The 21,588-nt window shown below is 42.6% G+C and overlaps 1 protein-coding gene across 1 annotated transcript in view; it reads right to left on the bottom strand.

Annotated features, from left to right (window-relative positions):
• Positions 1-21,047, bottom strand: part of FLT1 (fms related receptor tyrosine kinase 1) — a 115,602-nt gene extending 94,555 nt beyond the window's left edge. Inside the window, exons 1-3 of the mRNA XM_069882886.1 lie at positions 20,789-21,047; positions 4,765-4,861; positions 4,250-4,470 (exon numbers count right to left, since the gene is read on the bottom strand). Of these exons, the coding sequence (XP_069738987.1) occupies positions 4,250-4,470; positions 4,765-4,861; positions 20,789-20,846 (376 nt within the window). The 5' untranslated portion in view covers positions 20,847-21,047. The remainder of the gene's footprint in view (positions 1-4,249; positions 4,471-4,764; positions 4,862-20,788) is intronic.
• Positions 21,048-21,588: the final 541 nt, after the last annotated feature.

The raw sequence follows: 21,588 nt of genomic DNA, 5'->3' as shown, positions 1-21,588 counted from the left end.
GAATCCATTCCAGCTAAATCTTTATTCCACGTCTCTTCTGGGGCCAGATCCAGCTATCTGTCAACAAGTGGACCTCCCAAGGAGATGCCATGTGCTTAGCACTCACAGAATACAACTCTAGAGTTTGAAAATGCACTCAAAACCTCAGATGTTTTGGCACTTCAAAGGCTTACATTTTGAACCATTCACTAACGCTAAAGGCCTTCATTTTGGGCTGTCCAAGCTGAGACACACCTCAAGCCAAATATCCAAAACCAGTAGACATGTTAGACATTCTAGGCGTTGGTGAGTACAAGAACTCTCAGGACTCCTACCTTTGATTACCCAGCTCTGATTTGTCTCATCTGACTTAAATCATCTCAAAGCAAGAAATCTATTCTAAGCTCCAGATTCCTTGTAAAGTCAGTGATGAGAAAGATGTACCAGAAGAGAACTTGTATGAGATTATGTACCATTCTCTTTGTTAAGTACAGAAAGAGAATAGACAGCTGACTCAGCCTAGAGGTCTGATTTTAAAACAGAACGTTTTGAATGGTGCTCGATTGAAATACCAGTACAGGTCTCATTTTGCAAGGAAAAGTATGTTGTCAGAAGGCATGCACAGCAGCAGTGTAAGGAGAGTCAAGGAGAGGAAGAACATTGATGAAGAAATGGACTAATACCCTAAAGCCAAGTACAATAAAACAGAGGAATTCTCTGTTGTGGAAGAATTAAGACATTATTCTTGCATGTTAGTAGCTGAAAGCTGTTTTCATCACAGGAAGTAGCAACTCTTCAACTTGAACCAAAGTTTGTTTAAATTCTTGCAAAAACCTAAACTTGATATATCAATGTGATTGAACTTAGATGCTTTTCCTCTGTTATACCATGGGAACCATTGATCAAAAGCAAGAGACTATAAAAGCAGAGAATGAAGAGAACTGCACATTTTTGACGAATGTGAATGAGTTCCAGCAACTGGAAAATAGTCTCTTGGAGATACCAGACTGAAGGCAGGCAGAAATAAAAGACTTTAACACCATCTCCAGGGAAATCTACATAGGTTTCAAAACAGCTTGCTGATAATTTGATTTTTCTTAAATGTCTTTATTCCATAACTATCTTTCTTTCAAGCAGAAAATTCCCCATGCTCCACTCCAATGTACACAGTGAGTGTTCATTACAAATCTTTCCATTTTACTACTATGCTGCAGTTGTGTAACGAAGCGAAGATTGGAGCAGCTTTTTGTCCAAGACAGCAGAGAAGTTGGCAAACAGGCTTTGCTTCATTTCAGAGTTTTCCCTATGGCTCATGGTGGAAGTCAGGCCATCAATTTTCTTAGAGCAAAGTCCAAGGCTCTTAGAAGAATTCAATTCCCTCACTTGATGTCTCAATTCCTGAGCTGTGTGTGGTCAAGAGTTGCTGCTGCACACACTGCTCGTTCACTCCCCTCTGCAACTCAGTAGTGACCTCTCCAGCTGAAAAACGGGTGGTGTCAGGACTTGCTCTGAAAACAACAATCACCAGCCTGCCTGTTCTTGGTCACCTACACACAGGATTTCAAAAACGTTTCATAGGACTTGCAGTCTCCTATTCATCATCTTGCATCTTGGATTTGTCTATAGAAGCTGATGATCTGCCATAGCTTACACTCATTATTGAACCAAAGGACTTAGTGGGTTTATCAGTTTTTTTAAAAATTGAGTTCATATACAGTATCACTGTAATTACGGAAATGAATAACATTTTGAAAACAATGAGTGATGACTTCCTGTACAAACAATATCAACTTTCCTGATTCAGATTTTGTGTTTGTAAATAGCAACTATTTGTTCTCGTGTGCACCATGCTAAGACATGGGAAACAGGCACCTCAGTGATCCACATGAAGCTAATATGGGAAATGGATTGACACGACGTCCTGCCACAGGAAACAATACAAAACTAGAAGAGACCCAGATTTTACAAATGTTTATTCCCTAAGCACCCACAAATTAATTTCAAATAAAACTAAACTTGAGAAAGGTAGTCTTGACTGAGGATTTTATTATCCCAATCTCACCTTCAATTGAGCCAGACAATTTAATTTCATGCATGTTCACAGAAACAGTGATTCATATTAAGAGATTCCTTAAGTATGTGCTTTCAAAATGCTATGACTACAGTGATCAGTTTTGCTACTGGGTTTCTTGTTTCTTTTCAACTTACTCAATAATTTTTCTTGAAAATGTAAGTTTTTTGGGGACTAATATACCTTTCCCTACTTTAGGGCAGACTGACGCTTCAAACTGGTATCAAATGAGCAGCTACCTTGCAGCCTCCTTCGTTATCAGTAGTTTGTCCTAATTCTCATATGTACTTATTAGGACACAGTCAACGCTTAAGTGTTTAGAAATTGGTTTTCAGTGAAAAGTATTGCCAAATTCAGAAAATTAAGATGCCAAAGAAGTCTAAGCTTGATACAGGTTTGTCCCTTAAACATTTTCCTGATGTTTGGCAAATAAAGTAGGAGAAGAAATGTAATCTAATCCCATCTCCAACAGTGATATCAACATTTAATGACTGAACGTCCTTGAAAAAAACAGAGAACCCAAGACACTCAAGTAGTCTTCTTTATCTGATTATTGGAGGGTGGAGAGATGGGGAGGCTATTCAAAAAACTATTTCTCCAATGATATATTTCTCTTCCGTCATCATGTGAATTAAGCAGATGACTTTGGTTCACATATACCTAATGGAGGATCTCTTTCAGAAGCAAGCAAGGTACATATTATACGACTTGGGAAGCAGTGAAGAATTTGAAAGATTGCTTGTGTCTTCCATTTGTAAAAGTTCAGGATTCAGAAAAAAATAACACTTCAAACATGAAAAAGACTAAGAGAACATAAAGGAATTTCTTATTTTGTAAGTGTGTTTAGCAGAGAGGTTCTCAGCCCAAGTCACAACCATTCTTGCTCTTCTCGTGTGGTGAATAGAGAGGATTGTGGGTAGATCTCAGCTAGAGATGGCATCCAAAATGGGAGTTTCAAGAAGGTCCTGTGATGACAAACTTGCAAAAGTCATCCAAGAAAATTGTTAGTTTTCCTAGGCAGCAGGAACTGTTAATCATTATGCTTATGCTTCCATGGATGCATCTGTCATTGTATACCCAGCACATAGTTGGGTGAGTAAAACACTCTCCAGTATATTTTAGATAATGGAAAGGAGGATGAGCAGCATTCAAGAATTCTCAATGCACAATACTGGAGAGAGCTATCTTGTTTTCTGTTACTGTAGTAAGAGGTCCACTTCATTCTGCTTTTTCACAGCACTAGTCCCACTCTTCACGTCAAAATGAAAACAAAGGCTAATTCACTCCAATGTGAACTCATTAGAAGCAGCAGACGCATAATCTGGAAAACTTCCAGTTGCACATTCTCTGTAATACGGGCTTTCAAAATCTCTGAATCCTGATACCTTACAGTAATCTATTAATTTTATACTGTAAAAATCAAGAAAAGCTAAAATATAAATTTAAATCCCTAAAGTGTTTATAATTTCTTCTTTTATTATTGTGTCTCTTGGATTCAACTGATCTGAGAAGTGACTGATGAATATCCTGGAAGAAAACAGGATCAGAAAGCAATTGCTGTTATAGCCTAACTGACCTAATTCCAGCATTTCTCATACATTACACAATACTTATTTGCTAAACACAACTCTGTGTTTAGTTTGATTTAATTTACTCTACATTTTTACAATCTGTGTAATGTGGACTACAGAGCACATTTTTGAATGTGACTTAACAGGCAAATAGTAATTTTCTACACCATGAGATAATTCAGTGATCAGGATTCAGACAGCTTTGGCATCTTTCAGCTGCCTAGAAACCTATGGTCTTACACAAACAGTTTGAAGTGGACATTGCACCAGATATATGGTTTTCATCGGTCACCATATGATTCTGTAAGACATGATTTCTCTGATACCCATTTCACAGATTTACTTCTAGTCTACTTCCATGTGGAGTTCTATTTACTCTAGCAGACTGGTTGGACTGGCTCTTTTTCTTTCTTCATCTTTTTCCTAACAGATAAAACACTAGCATTTGTATTTGCAAGCTCTGAGAAAGCAGATTTTACACATTAATTGGTAAACTATCATGACATTTTGCAAGGCTAAAAATATCATTCAAATCCCTCTCTGTAGGCACAGCTGGACTGCCTTATTTATCAGTTTCACTGTATTGAAGTGCAAGTACCAAGAAGTGTTAAAAAATATGTAAACTTACCATTAATAAATACATAGACTGTAGATTCCTTCTTCTTTTTTGCTGGACTTGTTGGGTATTTACAGCTATAGTTTCCAGTGTCACTTGCTTGAGTTCTGCTCAAGGTCAGACTGCTGCAGGACTGCTTCCCATTCCTTCCACAGGCATATTTAATTACTTTCAGCCTTTTGCTATCCTTACTTAGAGTTTCAGGCAAAGACCATGAATGAACCATTTCCCCCCTGCAAATACAGATAAGGAAGCAGAAACAATTATGTTGGGCTGCAATTATATAGCTCCAGTTCCCAAGCTTTCTTTTATTATATCAGGCTATTTCTGGGGTTCTCTTTTATCTTGTTTTCCAAAAACAACAACAGAAACAACAAAGAACTATTAAACAATTGCCATTGAAGTTCACTCCCCACCTTTCCCCACAACAGAAGGTTTCATTTTTTTCTAATTTCAGTTACAAAAAAAGAAAGTGTCAGGTGTATGAACTCTCAGCCAAATTATAAGAACCCAACTCAGCTGGTTACCTGCAGGTGAGATTTAATGTCTGGCCTGCTTGAACAACGTGCTGTGCGCCATTTATGCTCAGCTCAGGAACTTTTAATTTTGATCCTGAACTAGATCCTAGAAAAACAAAGTAAAAAAAAACATTAACAATAACAAATAAGTCTGTTCCCAGTCTACTCACACTTATGATGTCATACTGGAAGGGGAAAGCAAAGAAAAGTGAATATCCCTCTTACCACAAATATTCTTTCCTCTGAGCAAAATCATGCTGTCCTGACTCAGGACTTGCATGATCTTCCATGAGAGTTACTCAGGAAAGAAAGTAGAAATGAAAGCTATGCATTTTTCAGTCAACGACTTTTCTCTCAAATTGTTCACTTAGCATACCGTGAAGAAAGTTCAGGACCTTGCAGCTACACATCTAACCAAGGAAATGTGCCCTCAAGCACTGCTGGCTGCATTTCCTTAGGAAACACCACCATGGATTTCCTTAGGAACCACCACCTTTTCAACATGAAGGGCAAAAGTCGGCCACTTCCATTGAAAGAGCCACATATTGACCCTTAAGATATCGAATTCTCACTCAAACAACTTGCTGCAAAGCTGGAACTTCTCTGGAAGGAGGGAAAGGGGATTAAGGATCTTCCCTTCCTGACTGAAGGTCACAGCACCATTACCTACAGTCCCTCACTAGCTGCAAGCTTCTTACTAGTGAAGTGATATTTGGAGAATAAGTTCAAGGTGCCCTTCAGAACAGATCTGCTGCTTGTTGAGAAAGCAAGCATGCCGACATGGCCAGAACGTTGTGGTAGGGGTAAAACTTGAGGTGGCTTATGACATTTGAAAACATCCAGGTAGGCTTCTCAAAGGCCATATGAAGGCAATTTTTATGAAGTCCATCAAAAAGCTTTATGGTCAGAAGACTAGAGAAACACCAAACCTTCCCTCTCAACAAGACAGTAAGTGCTGGAAAGACATAATGTTTTATCTTTGCCCAATAACAGGCTATGGCCACAAATGCTTCATGGCAAGCAGACAAAAATGCACCTCTTGGAGAAGAAACAGTCCTTGATCCATCTCATTGCCCTCACACTGACAGCAAAGTGAAGGAACAAAACAGGCAAATATTTTGAAACAGTTAAATTTGAAAAAATGCTTAAGTCTAAATCTGGACCTGAATGCAATTGATGAAGATTTCACTGTTGTGAGAGAGGAGCAGAGAGTACCCCAGATCACTTCACTCCAAGAGAAAGTATTTAGGTTTCAACATATGAGAGCAGCAGCATCACCTAAACAAGGATAATGGCAGATTTTCAACTAGAACACAGTTAAGTACAATTTTAACTATTTTAAGCCCTTCCAAGAGGTCCCTGCCATGGCCAACTATGAACAGCTGCACGCACCAAACACAGCAGAAATAGAAAGTGAACCTTATTTGGCTGCTATGGATCATCCATTGGAAAGGTCTCCCTCCTTCGTTGACTACAGGAGGAACATTCGGACACCTACTCCAGCCGAGATTGGCAAGTAAATTTTGACTGTATAAACACTCCAAAGACAATGGCTGCTCTAAATTCAATAGTTTTCACCCAGCAGCAGATGCAGCCTCAGATTAGAGGCTTGAACAATGTTCCAAAGTGTGGACTTAAACAACTTCAGTCTGAGAAAGGCCTGGAAACCAAGTCTCCACTTGTGGAGAGAGATTATAAAAGTACAAGGATTTTGCACAAAAGATAAAAAGGCACTGCTCTCATCTGCAGTTTTGAGGGGCTTTTTTTTTTTGAGGAGCCAGCTGTGCTTCATTTGTATTTCCTACAAATTCCCAGTAACATTAGTGGAGACGAGTCCTAAGTCACCTTCTGAGAATACTACAATCCAAGAAAAGAAGCAAATAATTGATCAGTTCTTCAAAACTGTTTGCCGGAGGTCTTCAGAGACCCGTTTTTCTTCTTTAACAATATAGGAAATGTACAGTGTAGTCATTAACTACCTTTTAACTAATCTCTGGTATCTAAGTTAGTTACATTGATCTGCATTTTTCTTTTTTAGCCCTGTATATCTTATTTAAGCTGTGGCTCCAGTGGTTTTCCTGCATATACTAACATACATCACTATTCAAAATATTTTTTTAAAGAGTTCACTTAAACATAGACCTAAACTAAACAAGCTCACCTAAACAAGCTTCAAGCAAGGGCATAACACGTTTTTGGAATAAAGAGGTCCTCTGAATTGTACTACAAACATTACCAGAAATTTGAATGGTGATATTGTACAAATACACAGACTTCCTCTGCTGTTTAACCAGACAATCAGATTTTGAACTAGAAATGCTCTCCCAGATGTTAAGAGGGGAGAAAAAAATGCAGCAGATTTTTCACGAATCAATTTGTTAAGTGATATTTTTTAACCATACATTTTTCTCACCTGCCATTTAAGGATCTCAACTCTGAAATGCTGGGTCTGTCAAACAGCACACTGTGCTTTTATGGGATAGTCTCCCATAGATGCTTACAGTCTGTAAAGTCTTCTGATGTACAGTTCGGAAATAATGTCCCTGAAGCCAAACACTGAGAATTTGAGATAAGACATTACAAGAGCTCAGGCAACGTCTGTGAAGAGCAAACCAGGCGCTTTGACTAGAGGATTCGTAAATGTCCTCCAACTAATCAATCTGACAGTTTCATGAAAATATTGTGTTCCTGCATTTCATCCATATCCCTCTTGTCATGCCAGAACTGGAGGCTCAGATGTTCTCCCAAGTAGGCAGTTTATCTTTACGACTCCAGTTCTTTGCTTCAAGAGCGAACCTGGCCTCAAGCTTCCCTGAACTGCTCCTTATTTCAGCCTCTAGAAAAGGAGCTATTTATAAACAGTTCAATATATATGAAAAAAAGCATCAGTAATGATCTGCCAGAGGAACCCAATGGGATGAAAGCCCAGCTGCTAGAGTTGCAACACTCAACCTAGTTGCTTCTAGTGTAAACCTCATGGAAAGATGGAAAATCCATGTGAGTGACAGAAAGCAAAGCAAGAGAGAAAGTCTGAAGTGCCTGGTCCTGACTCAGTGCTGAGCACTCTGCTTTGCTCAGCATGAGCACCAGCACCAACATCCTGCCCAGGAGCAAAGCCAGCCATGGAGCACCATGACCATGCCTGACCCGTGCCACGACCAGGAGACTAGCCCTGGGAATGCGGGCTGCTGTTGCTTTCGAAGTCTGCCAAAGGTGAAGTGCAAGAAACCATTATAAATGTTATAAACTTATCTCTTGATAACTCTACGGTGATATAAGCATCTCAAGATCTATCTTAAATTAAGCATACAAAACCAAGACAATCTGGAAGCCTGTATGGCAGAAGATCTGCCTCGGAGATGTTAAAATGAAATGAAATGAAAAAGAAAAAAAAAAAAAGCCCAGATCTTTTCACCACATCCTGCTGGCAAAAAAACCCCAGATATACTGACAATATATTCAAGCTTTTGCCCTTTTACACACATGATGTACATCTAAAAGACATCACAGAATTTGTAAATCTTGTGGGTGGGATCTTAAGTGTTTGTTTGACTTTGTTCCCATTGATAAAAGTCAGAGTTTCATCACCGATTTCAAGTGCATTTTAGACACTTAATTCCAGTAGTTAATCATACTGATATTCAAGACCTAACACCAGTGTATTTGGCATGATGCATCAGATTTGTTGTATCTTCATTCATTTGGTTTTTCACTGACAAAAAGCTGAAGTAAAAGATCTTATTTCAAACCAATATTATCACTTTTACAAGTGTGTGAGACAATGCTTTTACCAGCAAGATGCTAAGCCTTCAAGAAAAATAGCTTTATTTGACATCCTATCTCTTCATGGGTCATTAGCTTCTTTACATTTTTAAATGCTTCAAAAACTGTTGCGGAGTACAAATGCAATAGAGTTTGACATGTTTACCAGAAAAGAAAAAGGAAGGAGAATAGCAGGGAAATTCCTACTGTCAATATTTGGGAGCAAATTATACCTTCTATGTACCTTCTGTGGGCATTTTACTTGACACTGTCTTTTCTGAAGGGTCATGGCTCAACAGGACACGTTCACTCATCATTGTGCCTGTCACCAAGCGACCGTCAGCAGCCTACCCTCACACTGACCTACATGGGGGGGGTGCAGCTTCTTTTCATGTGACAACAAGAGAACTAATTAATCCTGATAACTGAGGAATCTCCTCCCATAGGGAAAGAGGTGACTTTTTTTGCACATTCTATTTGTTTCAGAAGGCTTATTAGATGCATGTGAAAGTCAGTCCAAAGGGCTGCTTAATTAATGAGCAAACATTAATTTAGATTGCAAAAGTTAACCACTCTGTCTAAAATAAAGGAAGGAGAAACAGTTTTTTAAGACAGCAGAGGGTATAATCTGTAATTTGCAAAAGAAGAGAAGAATACATTTTCTTTATTTTCTGCCTTGAAAAAAAGGCAATGCTCTTCCTGAATGAAGTAAACACAAATTTGACAGAATCATAGAATATCTCAAAGTTGGAATGGGCCCATAAGAATCATCGAGTCCAACTCTCTGCTCCTTGTAGGACAAGGCACTGATTACAAGTAATTTAAATAAATAAATAAAGATACAATTTTTTTTTCCCATATGATGTGTGAGTTCAGTTCTACAGACATTTGAGTAACCACGCACTTGATCAACCTTCCACCAATTTTAGTTAAACCTCCATTTCTCTTAGAAGGATAGAACTTCCAAACTTAAATCTGGGACCACATTCTGGATGATGAGCCCCATTCTGATTTATTCAGCTTTTACTTTTAAATTTTCTTTTATATACTGTGAGTTTCTGCTACCTTTGACTAAAGAAAGTAAATCCAAAAGCTAGCTTTATGCCTTAGTTAAAAAACCAACCAAACAAACAATATTAAAAGTTGGTAGAAATTTCCTTGAAGTTAACAGGTTTGGTGGCCTTTTAGTTTTAATATTTTTCCAAAATTTGAAGCTGAGTGACTCTCTTCCAACCACTTCAGTTATCCTGACCATGTTGATAAATCTTTTTTCACCTGCACAATGAGAGGTTAAGGAGAAGGATCAGTTTATCTTTGCAGCTTCAGTGTATACAAAGAATCTGACCTTCTGGGTTTAAAGTGCCATCTGTGGGCAATAAAGTTATCCATCATGAAGTAATTGTTTCAGTCATTGTTGGATTTGCATGTTTTAAGGCCTGTTAAACATAACCGACTCTTTGTGGGTCTTAGCATCAAATATAGTTTCCTCCTGATTCAAACACATTCAGCAAACATGTATTTTGTAGAGGACACTCCTGAACTAGAAAGAAAATGCAAGTGATTTCTTAATAGGGTCATCACCTCTCTGTGCTCTTCAAAACATGGGCCACTCAGTTCAAATGCAGCTCAGGGTTTTACTCTTGCTTATGAGCACTTCCTTAGGAGTCATCCCATCAAAAGGAATGGGAATACCCACATGCGTGCAACTAATACCCAATTGCAGAATCCAGCTGAAGTTCTTAGGAGCATGATAGTACCCAGATGATTGACCTACAGTGCATCTCCAGTGAAAATGAGCCAACTCTGATCTGCAGCAGCACCTTAAATAGAACATGGCCACCAGCTAACCTCATTTGGGATGTACAGTTTTATTTCGTAAGGAAACCTGAGATATCAGTGTTTTTCTTCATTTCAGAGTTCTTCTTGACAAGCTATTGTATTACAATCTCTTCTAAAGGCCATTCTGTAACTAAATATAAATTTTTTCATTTTTAGTCGGACAGTTGCACCTATCCATAGTAATTCCAATTACATCGTTACATCAAATCATTCTACACCAAATCATTTTCTACAAAAAAAAGAAAAAAAGAGAGTGTAAAAGGAACTTCTTGTAAACTCAGAAGAGCCACTTAAAGTTCTGATGTACATCTGACCATGAGAAGAAATATTGACCAACAGGTCCTCCTAGTGTAATTGACACTGAGATTCTCATCACCATCAATACCTGCATTTATAAGATAAGAAAACCTTTAGGCAGAGTTGTCTTAAAATTTGGGTGGTGATTGGATGAAAAAATCCTTTTTTTTTTTTCTTTTCAGAGTATGAATGTCTGACCTGGTCCTCCATAAGAGTAGAGGGAGAAGAGATCATCCTGGATAATGAAGCTTTCTACTTTGATGACTACTAGTGGCTGGGAAGAGCTGCTGCTGAAAGAAGACACTCATCCATGGCAGCAATAGCCCCCATCTCATCTATGTTGCCTAGGTTTCTAGCACTCAGGCACAGGCAAAGCGGGTGGCACAGTCTGGTTCCTGCACCCAGAGGCAAAAACATCATCTCCATAGCCTATACTTAGAAACTGCCTCCAGGAAAGACCACAGTGCCAAACGATGGGCCAGCCTGAGGTTCAATGTGGCATCTCCAGGTCTTTCAGATGCCATCTAGGTGCCCATTCTGAAGGAAACCTCACACCTAATGTCACAACACTTCTCTGTAGTAAATCCAAGCCTCACACCTGAAGCCTGCAGAGGAGAAACTAGAAACTCGGGCCTTTGTCCCGAGTTGACGTTGACAATTGAACAGATGATCAAGCTCATGATCTGAAGCAGCAAAATCTAAATACTGTTTCTGTTGAAGCAGAACTTTCCAGGGCAATTAAGGCAACAGGTACTTGTATGGGTTAACAGATGTAGGTCCTTGGACTGCAAGGTAGCTTTGTCCCCATTTCCTGTTGACTTTTGTGCAAAGAGAAGCATCTGTGTGCTGGTATATATCTGGCAAACAGAAACACACTCAGGGCAGAAGAAGCAGCTCAAGCTGTCTCACTCCTCAACAGATCTATCATTCACATATGCCCCTATGGTAACTGAAAGGTATTCTTGTTTGCTTTCAAGATCAAGAAAATTGTTGGAAGCTATTTACTTAAAAAGTACACATTCATGCATAAAAATAACCACATTATTGGCTTCTCCCTTTCAGGTCCAGAAGGGACATTCTGATTAGCCAGTCTGATGTTCTGCAACACATGCCCAGTGATTTCTGGATCAAATGCTTAATTCCGATTAATCTCAACTATAATTTAAGAATTTAAAGTGCAATTAGGACATAACATCCAGTCAAGAAAATGGATGGGTTAATGGATGAGAAAGCTAGGCTGCTATATGATACAGCATCACAATAGAGTCTGAACAACATAAGATTTATCACAGTAAATTACAAGAGTCCTGGGCAAACTAAAATGCCTTGACCCTGACTTCACGCCCTGGAATTAAAAATCAGTCAGCAGGGCAAATGGATATGTCTGCTATATGAACAAGTGTGTCCTTCCCCTCTTAGTTCTGGATCTCAGAGCAAGTGACAAGAGTTTATTTACTAGCTGTATGCATTTGCTGTCCCTAGATGTGTACACATGCTGATACAAGATCAGATGCTATAGAGGTAAAGTATAACACCCAATAGCTAAAAATAAAGCAAGCACAATTCTGATAGCACTTCATTAACACTTCTGAGCACTACACACTGTCAGGTCAATATGGTTAATAGCTGTAAATGTGAACAAACATGTATTTCCCCAACAACAGCCAAATATTTGCCAGTATTTGCCCTTGCTAAGTCAGGCTGTGCTTATAGAAGCCTGTGGTAGAGCTGTGTTATTCAATTTAGATGTAGAAATTTAACAAGCTGAAATCACAGTTGGTTATTTGAAATAAATCTGACTCCAGTTACCACCAGCTGAAATTGCTACTGTTTCCTGTTATACCTGGGCAGCCAAGGCCACATAGTTTAGCGTGCTGTGCCCAGGTATTACCTGCTTGACGGCGCTTGCTCTACCAGCTCATCAAAACATTGTGTCTTGTCTGCCCTGAAGTCACCAGGTGACTTTTGTGCATGAGCACAGGCGTTTTACACACTGCCAATTAAAAATAAATTTCAAAATCTAAATTCATTCTAACCTGGCAAAGGTGCTCATTTCATTAGCTACATATGGAGAAAGAAGTCACAGAGAAGTAAAACTAGCCATAATCACAAACTTTTTATTCCCCATTGAGCATGTGGAATTGGAAAACAGCAAAAAAATGTACAGTCTAATACCTCCGTTATGAACTCTCATGGGATCATCACTTTGGTAAACCAGACCAAGGAGACAAAACACACATAGATATGGTGTGTCTTGAGAAAAGAAATAAAAGTATCACAGTTGTGTCTGCCTTAGCCTGGTCTTCGCTCCAACAAAGTGAACAGCCAGCTTAATAACACAGATCTGCTGAAGCTGTTCCCAGCAAGGACTGATCAGAGCAGAGCTAGGTGGCAGTGATAACTTTCATGGCCACATCTGGCAAGGGCCCATGTGGTTCACATCCCCCTCCCACCTCAACGTGCTGGTCCTGGCCCCTGTTGGGATAACTTGCTTAGTCCATTGCAGATGAGAATCACCCATCCAAAAGCGACCACTTGTGATCAGCCATGATCAGTCACTGGCTTTCACCCAGGAGGTTTCATGCCTCCACACACGAAGTCTGTGCTGCTTACATGTGTGTAGGTAGCCCTACCCATATTATGCCTGTGAGCCATCAGATCTATTCTACCACTTACTTACATGTCAACAACCACTGCACCTCTGCTCTAATTCCACCATGACAGACCCCAGCACACAATCATCAATTCAATATTTTCTGACAAAAGTTAATCTTATTAACTAGCATAGTAGGATAGTATTGATATGGCATAGAGAAAAAAAAACAAGTACATTAAAACCAGACACAAAAATAATTTAGAATTTCTATGAAGAGTAATGTGGCACCTTTTCTCGGCCAAATTACATTTCTTTACCAACTTGTTACTTAAAATTTGTCACAGACTCCCTGACAGTACAAATTAAGCAACATAATACGATTGAATTGGAACACTATTTCATTTACAGAGATAAACTGCCTACCTGACAGAAACCTGCCAGCTCAGCCAGAAACACAGGCATGTCAAATTCAGTCAGGGCTGTACTATACATTAAGCTGTGCACACTGAAATAAATTAGGAACTATATAAAAGAAAATGGAAAGCAAAGATGCAGGATTTCCACTTTGGTGAAGGCTGCTGGTTACTATTTCCAGTGTTCCATCATCACAGCTGAACTATCCTGTAATGTTCCAAGACAACAGTAAAAAGGCAAAGTCAGGAACTGACTTTTCATCCACCTTACTTTAACCTATAAATCAGAGCTATAAGCAAAGGCCTTGGGTTCAAAACAAGGGAAAATAACTAATCTGACACAACAATTTAAACTAGAGAGGTGAGAACCAGAAAAATTTGCACAGAAGACTCATTTGCACTAGTTCAAGAGGTTGAACCTATTCTGCAGTTAAATGACACCTAAACCACAAAATCTATGGTAGGTGCACAGGCAGAAAGCATCTGGCAAGCTTGCCTGCGGCTCAATTTGCTTTGGGAAATTATAATCATTAGTACTTGTAAAGTAGATGAGGACTAATTATAGCACTAGACAAAGCAAAGAAAAGTAGGTTTTCACTCCAAACACTACCAGCACAACAGAAGAAGAAAATTCTCTCTATTATACAATATAATGCAATTTAATCCCACTATGCTACATCCATTTGCCATAAACACAGACAACACCTACATTTTGGCAGACACTGATTTTAGTTTCCTTGACCCTCAGTCCCACGGTTTTTTAGTAAATAATAGTGGATTTTAGATCATAGCACAAAAAAAATTTCCTCTCTGGAGAATTTTATCAGATAACTGCTTCCTGCAAGGTTCCTTGAACCTTCTCTGAAGATCAGATGTTGGACACCACCAAAGACATGACACGGACAGAGCTAAATAGAGCCCTCGTCTGATCTGGAATGGTAACTCTCACGCTTCTGTTAACATTAGCCCATGGTGATCCCGATGAGAGGTTTTTCCACAGAGGGATGACAATGGGAACAAAAGTGGCAAATTCCTTTTTCTCCGTGGCAGGAAAGAATCCCACAGGAAGGACACTTAAGTGAACTATGTGAAATTGTGAAATTCCTCTCATGAAACGCCCTCACACTCATCCTTCACCACTCCCCACGCACCAAGCGGGGGGTCCTGTTCCCAGAGCACGGGCTTCCCAAGGGATCTTCTGAGAAGCACAGACATCTGCTTAGGGGTCCCCAGCTCTGCACGGGCCACTGCACCCTGTTTGCTCTGCCCCCATTTCTGGGCATGGCGCAGAAATAAAGTAACCACATTGCCACAGCATCTTCAATCCACTGAAGTCCTAGAAACAGCTTCCTTCTTAACGTTTCCTCATCCTTCAGCTGCTCTAAGACACAGAGCACCTTGTTTCAAGGCTGTACCTCCAAAAGAAGGAATATGACTTAAAGGAGATTGCATTTATGAATGCTTAGTGCCACATAACAGTGAATGTTGAAAGAGTAACCCCACAGTCTAGAAAAGCATTGGAAAAATGCAAACAGCCATTGGTGTCAGTCCCATCACACTGGATTGCAGTCTGTCTAAATATGTTATGGGATAACTTAACATTGTGGATATGGACAGATTGGTTTTGGTACTGAAAATCAACAAGGACTTGATGGAAAAACAACAAAGAGTAAAATCACGAACATGAACTTTTTGCTTCTCCATTTTTACAGAACAAATATAAGTCTGAGAAACATGATAAATAAATCAGTTAACTGTTTCACAAGCAACTATAATGGTCTTGAATAATACGGATGAGTCACAAGCAAAATCATCTTCCTCTTTATCTTTAAGCTGGCACATTTCTACCTACTGTGCCACAAAAAAAACCCCACAAACAAATACCAAACATGACTGAATACAGAAGAAATTGCAATCCCCACTCCAAGTTTCTCCATACATCTCAATGGCTCAAGACTTAAGTTTCAAACAAAAGTACCTCTGAAATGTAGAGTTTCAAATCTCTTTCCCTACATGCTTATATTTCTCAATATGTTATCCCTTTGCTTAGTTCCCGCATTAATTAATTCTGCGGGTCACAAAAGGCATCACGTTGTGCCACACTTGGCTTTGGAGACAGCATCAATGCCTGTATTTTCATTTTTAAAGCTGCTGCTTGCAGTGTATCTAACTTTTAATCACCAAGATTTACGTAGTGCTGACCTCCAGGCACAGGGGAATGAAACTGAACTTCTGCATCTGGACAGCAGAAAACTGTGTGAGCACCTTCCTGACAATCACTGGACCAATTCTAACATGAGAGGTTCCCACATGGTAGATGAAGAAGTCAGGACATTCCCAGCTGGGAATGCTTGGGAAAGGTTGTTTCTCAGTTCCAGGAATATGTATAGTAAGGATGCATCACAAAGGCAAAGAGTAAGCTTGGTGCTGTCCGTGGGTGGAATTCATGCTCAAATATGCAGAAAAACATTTCCTCACATTCTTACAAATATTGATAGAGGAAAAAAGGAGAGGGAAGTGAGATCTAAAGATAAAGCATGTCTTTGCAGGGGGCAGTATGCTTCTTGAAAGTCTCACACCAAGAGGAGAGACTTGTCTCCAAGAGCAGAGGTGACTCTAGTAGCTGGACATCCTATATTTCATGGCAAAGCTACTCTTGCAGCAGTCTCACTTTCCAATCCCTGTGGGGCTGCAACAGGAACTCTCAACACCTAACTTTGGGGTATTCAAAGGAACAATTTTGCTGATAAAAGCCCACCAACAGCCCCACTGGATATAGACAAATGCCAAGATTTAACCTTCATCTGCTGAGCTTCTTCCTTTCCCAATCTCAGTCAGACATGAAAACTAGCAAGTCGATAAACTTTATGCATGAAGTTTCCAAACCACAGGAAAGCCTAAGGACACAGTAACTGTCCTGAAAATCTGGACAATTTCCTTTTGTTCCATATACCCACACAGTGTGCACAGCTACTGGTTTCAGTCTTTGAAGCACCTGACATAAAAGGCTCAACTTGGTTTTGTTCACATGTAAAAATAAAACCCAAACCAAAAACCACCACCAAAAAAATCCTCAGATCTCCTGACAAAGGACAAATTTTTAGGGTTTTTACGGGGTTAGATGTATCTGGAAATGAAGATCTTTACTAGGCACAGGCCAAGTCTTGATTTCCTCCCACATGAACCATAAATCTAGAAGATGCTAGATTAGCCCAAAGGAATTGCTCCAGATTTTCACCAGCTATAGAGAGAATGAGATCTAGCTTTGTGTAGAGTATATGAGAGAAACACCAGTCAGGTAAAACATCAGTGACTTAAGTGATTTTCTTGCCAGAAAAGCTTGGCAGAAAGTTTGGTACTTAAACTCCATGTATATATTTTTAAAAAAACTGTGTTACACAGCAGGGTCTAACTCTTCTGCCTATGTGAATGTAGTCTGGAATTTTTAGGGGATCTCATTTTCCATGTAGATCCATAAAATGCGGGAAACTTATTTTTCTGGACCCCATTAAGTTCGCCAGCCTTAATTGTAAATTAAACTGCTGTAGCTGTGTCTGTGCAGCTGTTTCAGCTGAGTACTCAAACCAGACTTAATGTATGAACTCCCACCTTAATAGAACTTTCAGAGAAGTCAGGTTAGTTATTGTAAGAAATTGACCTCCACGCTGATTAGATTTGACCTGGAATTTCTTGCTTCTTTTTTTCCAGCTGACCATGAAATTGAGGAGTCCATCATTCGCTAGAGAATTTGATGATCTTGTCCCAACTGCAATAACTGAGATTCGTATAGCACTGTTCACAGATAAGACTGTAATAGAGTCTATTTACCTCCTAGCTGCTAATTGTGAGGTATTGCTTGCATGTGGACAGGTGGAAATAAAGGCAAAGTATCTGCTCATGTTTCTGGAAATGTGGCCATGTAATCCTTGACCCAGGCTGCAGAATCTGAACTTTTTGGGACTTAAACCCAGTTGTTCACATTCCCAAATGCTATCAAAGTTATTTTCATACAAAGTCTAGGACTGGGAAATTAAACCTCAAAAAGGCATGAAAATTTTCATGTTGATTGTTATATACATAGACTTTAGCATAAACATATGTAATATACTTTGTGGAAATACATGCAAACTATAAAGGAAACATATGCAAGTACTATGGAAAACACAGACAAAAATAATTTTCTTTTCCACAAAAGGCAAAATACGCATGTGCAGAGAAATACAAAAGGGCAAAAGTGCCCTCTTGACTCCTACATGTCAAGGAAACATACTTTCTTTAATCTCATTTTTCAAATGGGGACTGTCATGGCATGTAGCTTGCAAATTGTTTTGGGGAAATTTAAATTATTAATTAGTCATATACAAGCTAAAAGACCTCTTTCTGTCCCTTCCTTATGAAGCTCTCTGTAGTAACTCCTAAGCCAGCAACTGCTTCGGTGAATCTCAACCACTACCTGTCAGTAAATGGAACCTTAGCAGACACCCACTGAGACTGAATTACAGGAGCGGTAGTGATGAATTGAGTTTCATCAAGATTTGAAATGGGAGGTACTGGATAGTCTGAGCAAGAGTTTTAGGTAAATAAGCAGTGAAGAGGGGTGGAATGAGAAGAAAAGCACAGAGAGATTCATGATGTAAAATATCCTACCACTTCAACAGTAACTTCGAAAGGTTCTGTGGAAACACAAGTATGGAAATACAGTTTTGCCACTGATCCAGAAGCAACACGATCAGCCTACCTGGGATGTCCAAACAAAGCTGTGCAAGAATTATTTTCTTTCAAAAAAAAAAAGCCACCAGAAAATGGAACAAAATCAGAGAGTTTGAAAATGTCTAAATTCTTACTTGGAGCACTGTATTTTCTACATTTATGAGGGAGACAGGAATTTCTAGCAAACTGGTTGTAAAGGCACTGAGATGAACTACAGAAAATGACCTTTCCAGTGCCTGCCACACCTGAGCTGACCCTGGGATGTACGTTCCTGTAGTCCGGCACCCAGAGCACCAGGTTTTCCCCTAAATAAGCCATGTTCTTTCCCACTGGAATTGACCTAGGGAGTGCACATTCCTGACAATCTTTGGAACAGGAAGGTGAACCAGGGTCTCTTAGAGCCCCTGGCTCACAGAGTCCCACCTTCTCCCTGGGCAGCAGGGTTTGCCACCATTTGCACAATGGAAAACCTTTCTGACAGGAAAAAGGAAGCCAGTCCCCCAGCAGAGCTGGTCGCTGCAGGAGCCCATGTGGGAGCAGGACGCCGAAGTCCAAGCTCAAGCTGTGAAGGAAGCCTGGCAAGGATTTGTACCCACATTTCCTGTATCCAGGGTGGGCGTCCCATGCCTGCGCCTATTTCGTCTTGGGCATAAGAACATCATTGACAAGGACAAATAATGTGGGGAAATTAGTATTTTCCTGGGGAAAAAGTAATAAAGACAGAAGGAAAAATAAAGAATACCTATAGCTATATAAAAGTTGATGAATCAGCACTTCCTGAGCAGGAAAAAAGTCTCGTCGGAGCAGCCCCCCCCGAGATCTCCTCCAGGGGATGCGGCTGCCGCCGGCTGGGCAGCACGGGCAGCACCAGGCATCGCTCCACGCCGGGATGGAGCTGCTGCCGCGGGTACAGAATCACAGAATCACGAAGTTGGAAAAGACCCCCAGGATCATCGAGTCCAACCATTCTTATCAAACACTAAACCTCATCCACCCGTCTTTTAAACACCTCCAGGAAAGGTGACTCAACCACTCCCTGGGCAGCCTGGTCCAGCATCTAATGACCCTTCCTGTAATTTTTTTTTTCTGATGACCAGCCTGAGCCACCCCTGGCGGAGCTTGAAGCCATTCTGTCTTGTCCTGTCCCCTGACACCTGCGAGAAGAGGACAGCTCCCTCCTCTCCACAACCTCCTTTCAGGTAGCTGTAGAGAGCAATGAGGTCTCCCCTCAGCCTCCTCTTCTCCAGGCTAAACAACCCCAGCTCTCTCAGCCGCTCCTCGTAAGACCTGTTCTCCAGCCCCTTCACCAGCTTTGTTGCTCTTCTCTAGACTCGCTCCAGAGCCTCAACATCCTTCTTATGGTGAGGGGCCCAGAACTGAACACAGGATTCGAGGAGCGGTCTCACCAGTGCCGAGTACAGAGGGAGAATAACCTCCCTGGACCTGCTGGTCACGCCGTTTCTGATACAAGCCAAGATGCCATTGGCCTTCTTGGCCACCTGGGCACACTGCTGGCTCATGCTCGGTCGCTGGCCATCGCTCTGCCCCGGGCTGGAGCTGCCCCCGCAGACCCCGCGGTGCGGAGCAAACCGAGCCCCGGGGGGCGCGGCGGGTCGGGCCGCTGAACCCGCCCCGGGGAGCGTTCGGTTTTTCTCTTCTCCGCCCGGGATCTGCTGTCGCTCCCGGCGATGCGCCCCGGGGCGCACCTGGGAGCCCCGTGCGGGAGACGGGGAGCCCGAGCGAGGGAAGGAGCCCCGGGGGTCGCTGTCCCTGCGGTGACCGGAGCGGGACCGGTCCCTGCCCGGCCCCCGCGCGCCCCTGCTCCCAGGTGACCAGCAACGCAACGCTGGGACGCGCTCCCCATCGCGGGGCTTCGGCTCCTCTCTCCAACTAACAGAAAACTCGGTTAAGAATAGAAAAATGGCACTGATGCATCCCGGCACGGGCAGCACCGCGGGATGCAGGCTCCCGGGAGCGGCTCCATCCCGCTACCCGCAGAGACCCTCGCTGGGTACCGGCGCGGCCGCTCCCGCGGGCAGCCCCGAACGATGCTCCGCCCGGGCGGGAGGCAGCGGGACCTGGAGTTTTTTTTGCGAAGGAAACGGGCACCTTTTCCGCTTCGCGGGCAGATGTGGGAGAGGCTGACATTTGGAAACAAAGCGAGGGCGAAATAAGCCTGCCCGGCGGCCAAGACGCGCTTTCTTTCCGTGATGCGGCGGCTCGGGCAGCGCCGCCCGGAGAAGGGCAGGCAGCGCCGCTCCCCGGCGCCGGGAAGGTTAACCGCCGCTCGGATACGGCGTTTTCGAGACTCTCTGGCAAGAGAGCATCCCTGCCCGAGGGCGGAGGGCAGGCAGGTGCCCGGCTCCGGGCAGAGCCCGGGCTGCAGGACGGGGAGCCGGTCCCGGCGGAGCCTTACCGGCGAGCAGGAGCGCGGCTCCCAGCAGCACGGTCCCCGAGAGCAGCTGGCGGGGCATGGTCCCCGCGGTGGCGCAGGGCGCTCTCCCCGCCGACGGCAGCGAAGCGGAGGCAGAGGCGCCGCCCGGGCTCCGACGGGCTCTCCCGGGTGCCGGGTTCCTCCCGCGGTGTCGGAGATAAAGGCACCGCGCGGCGCGGCAGCCGCATCCAGCAGCCCCCGAGCCCTCCCCGCCCGCCCCGGCCCGCGGAAAGGGAGTGTCCGCTCCGAGCCGCCCCGCCAGCTTCACCTCCCGCGGACATCAATTACCGGCCGGCCCCGGCCCCGCCGATTTATAACTTCCCCACCCCTCTCCACGCAGCCCTCGGCCCGGCCGGCCCACATCCTCCGCGGGGAGCACGCCCCCCCCTCCCCGCGGCCCTCGCTCCCTCGATGGGGTGTTCCCGGGCGCCGGGGCGGGGAGCGGGGCTCCTCCGGAGCACCCCCGGCCCGCGGAGCCCTCCTCCCGCTCCCCGAGAGCACCTCGGCGCCGCCGGTCCCGGGACGGGGCCGCCCAGCTTCTTCCCGGCGGCCGGGTGCGATGCTCGGATCCGGCTAAGGATGCTCCAGGACTCTGCTCTTGGCCTCCGCCGGCCACGGGACATCCAGCACCACCCTAGGAACACATTTCTCCTTCTTAAGCACTTACCTTTTCCCTACGTTATTATTTTTTTAATGTGAAAGACAGCAAAACTCAAAGCCTGTGTTTCCACTTCTGCACTGCGTCGCCAGAGAAAGGCTGTTAAGCGAGTCACGTCTTCAAT

The sequence above is a fragment of the Phaenicophaeus curvirostris genome, chromosome 1, assembly GCF_032191515.1.
Source record: "Phaenicophaeus curvirostris isolate KB17595 chromosome 1, BPBGC_Pcur_1.0, whole genome shotgun sequence".
Classification (NCBI taxonomy): domain Eukaryota; kingdom Metazoa; phylum Chordata; class Aves; order Cuculiformes; family Cuculidae; genus Phaenicophaeus; species Phaenicophaeus curvirostris.
This window is presented reverse-complemented; position numbering and strand designations above follow the sequence as displayed.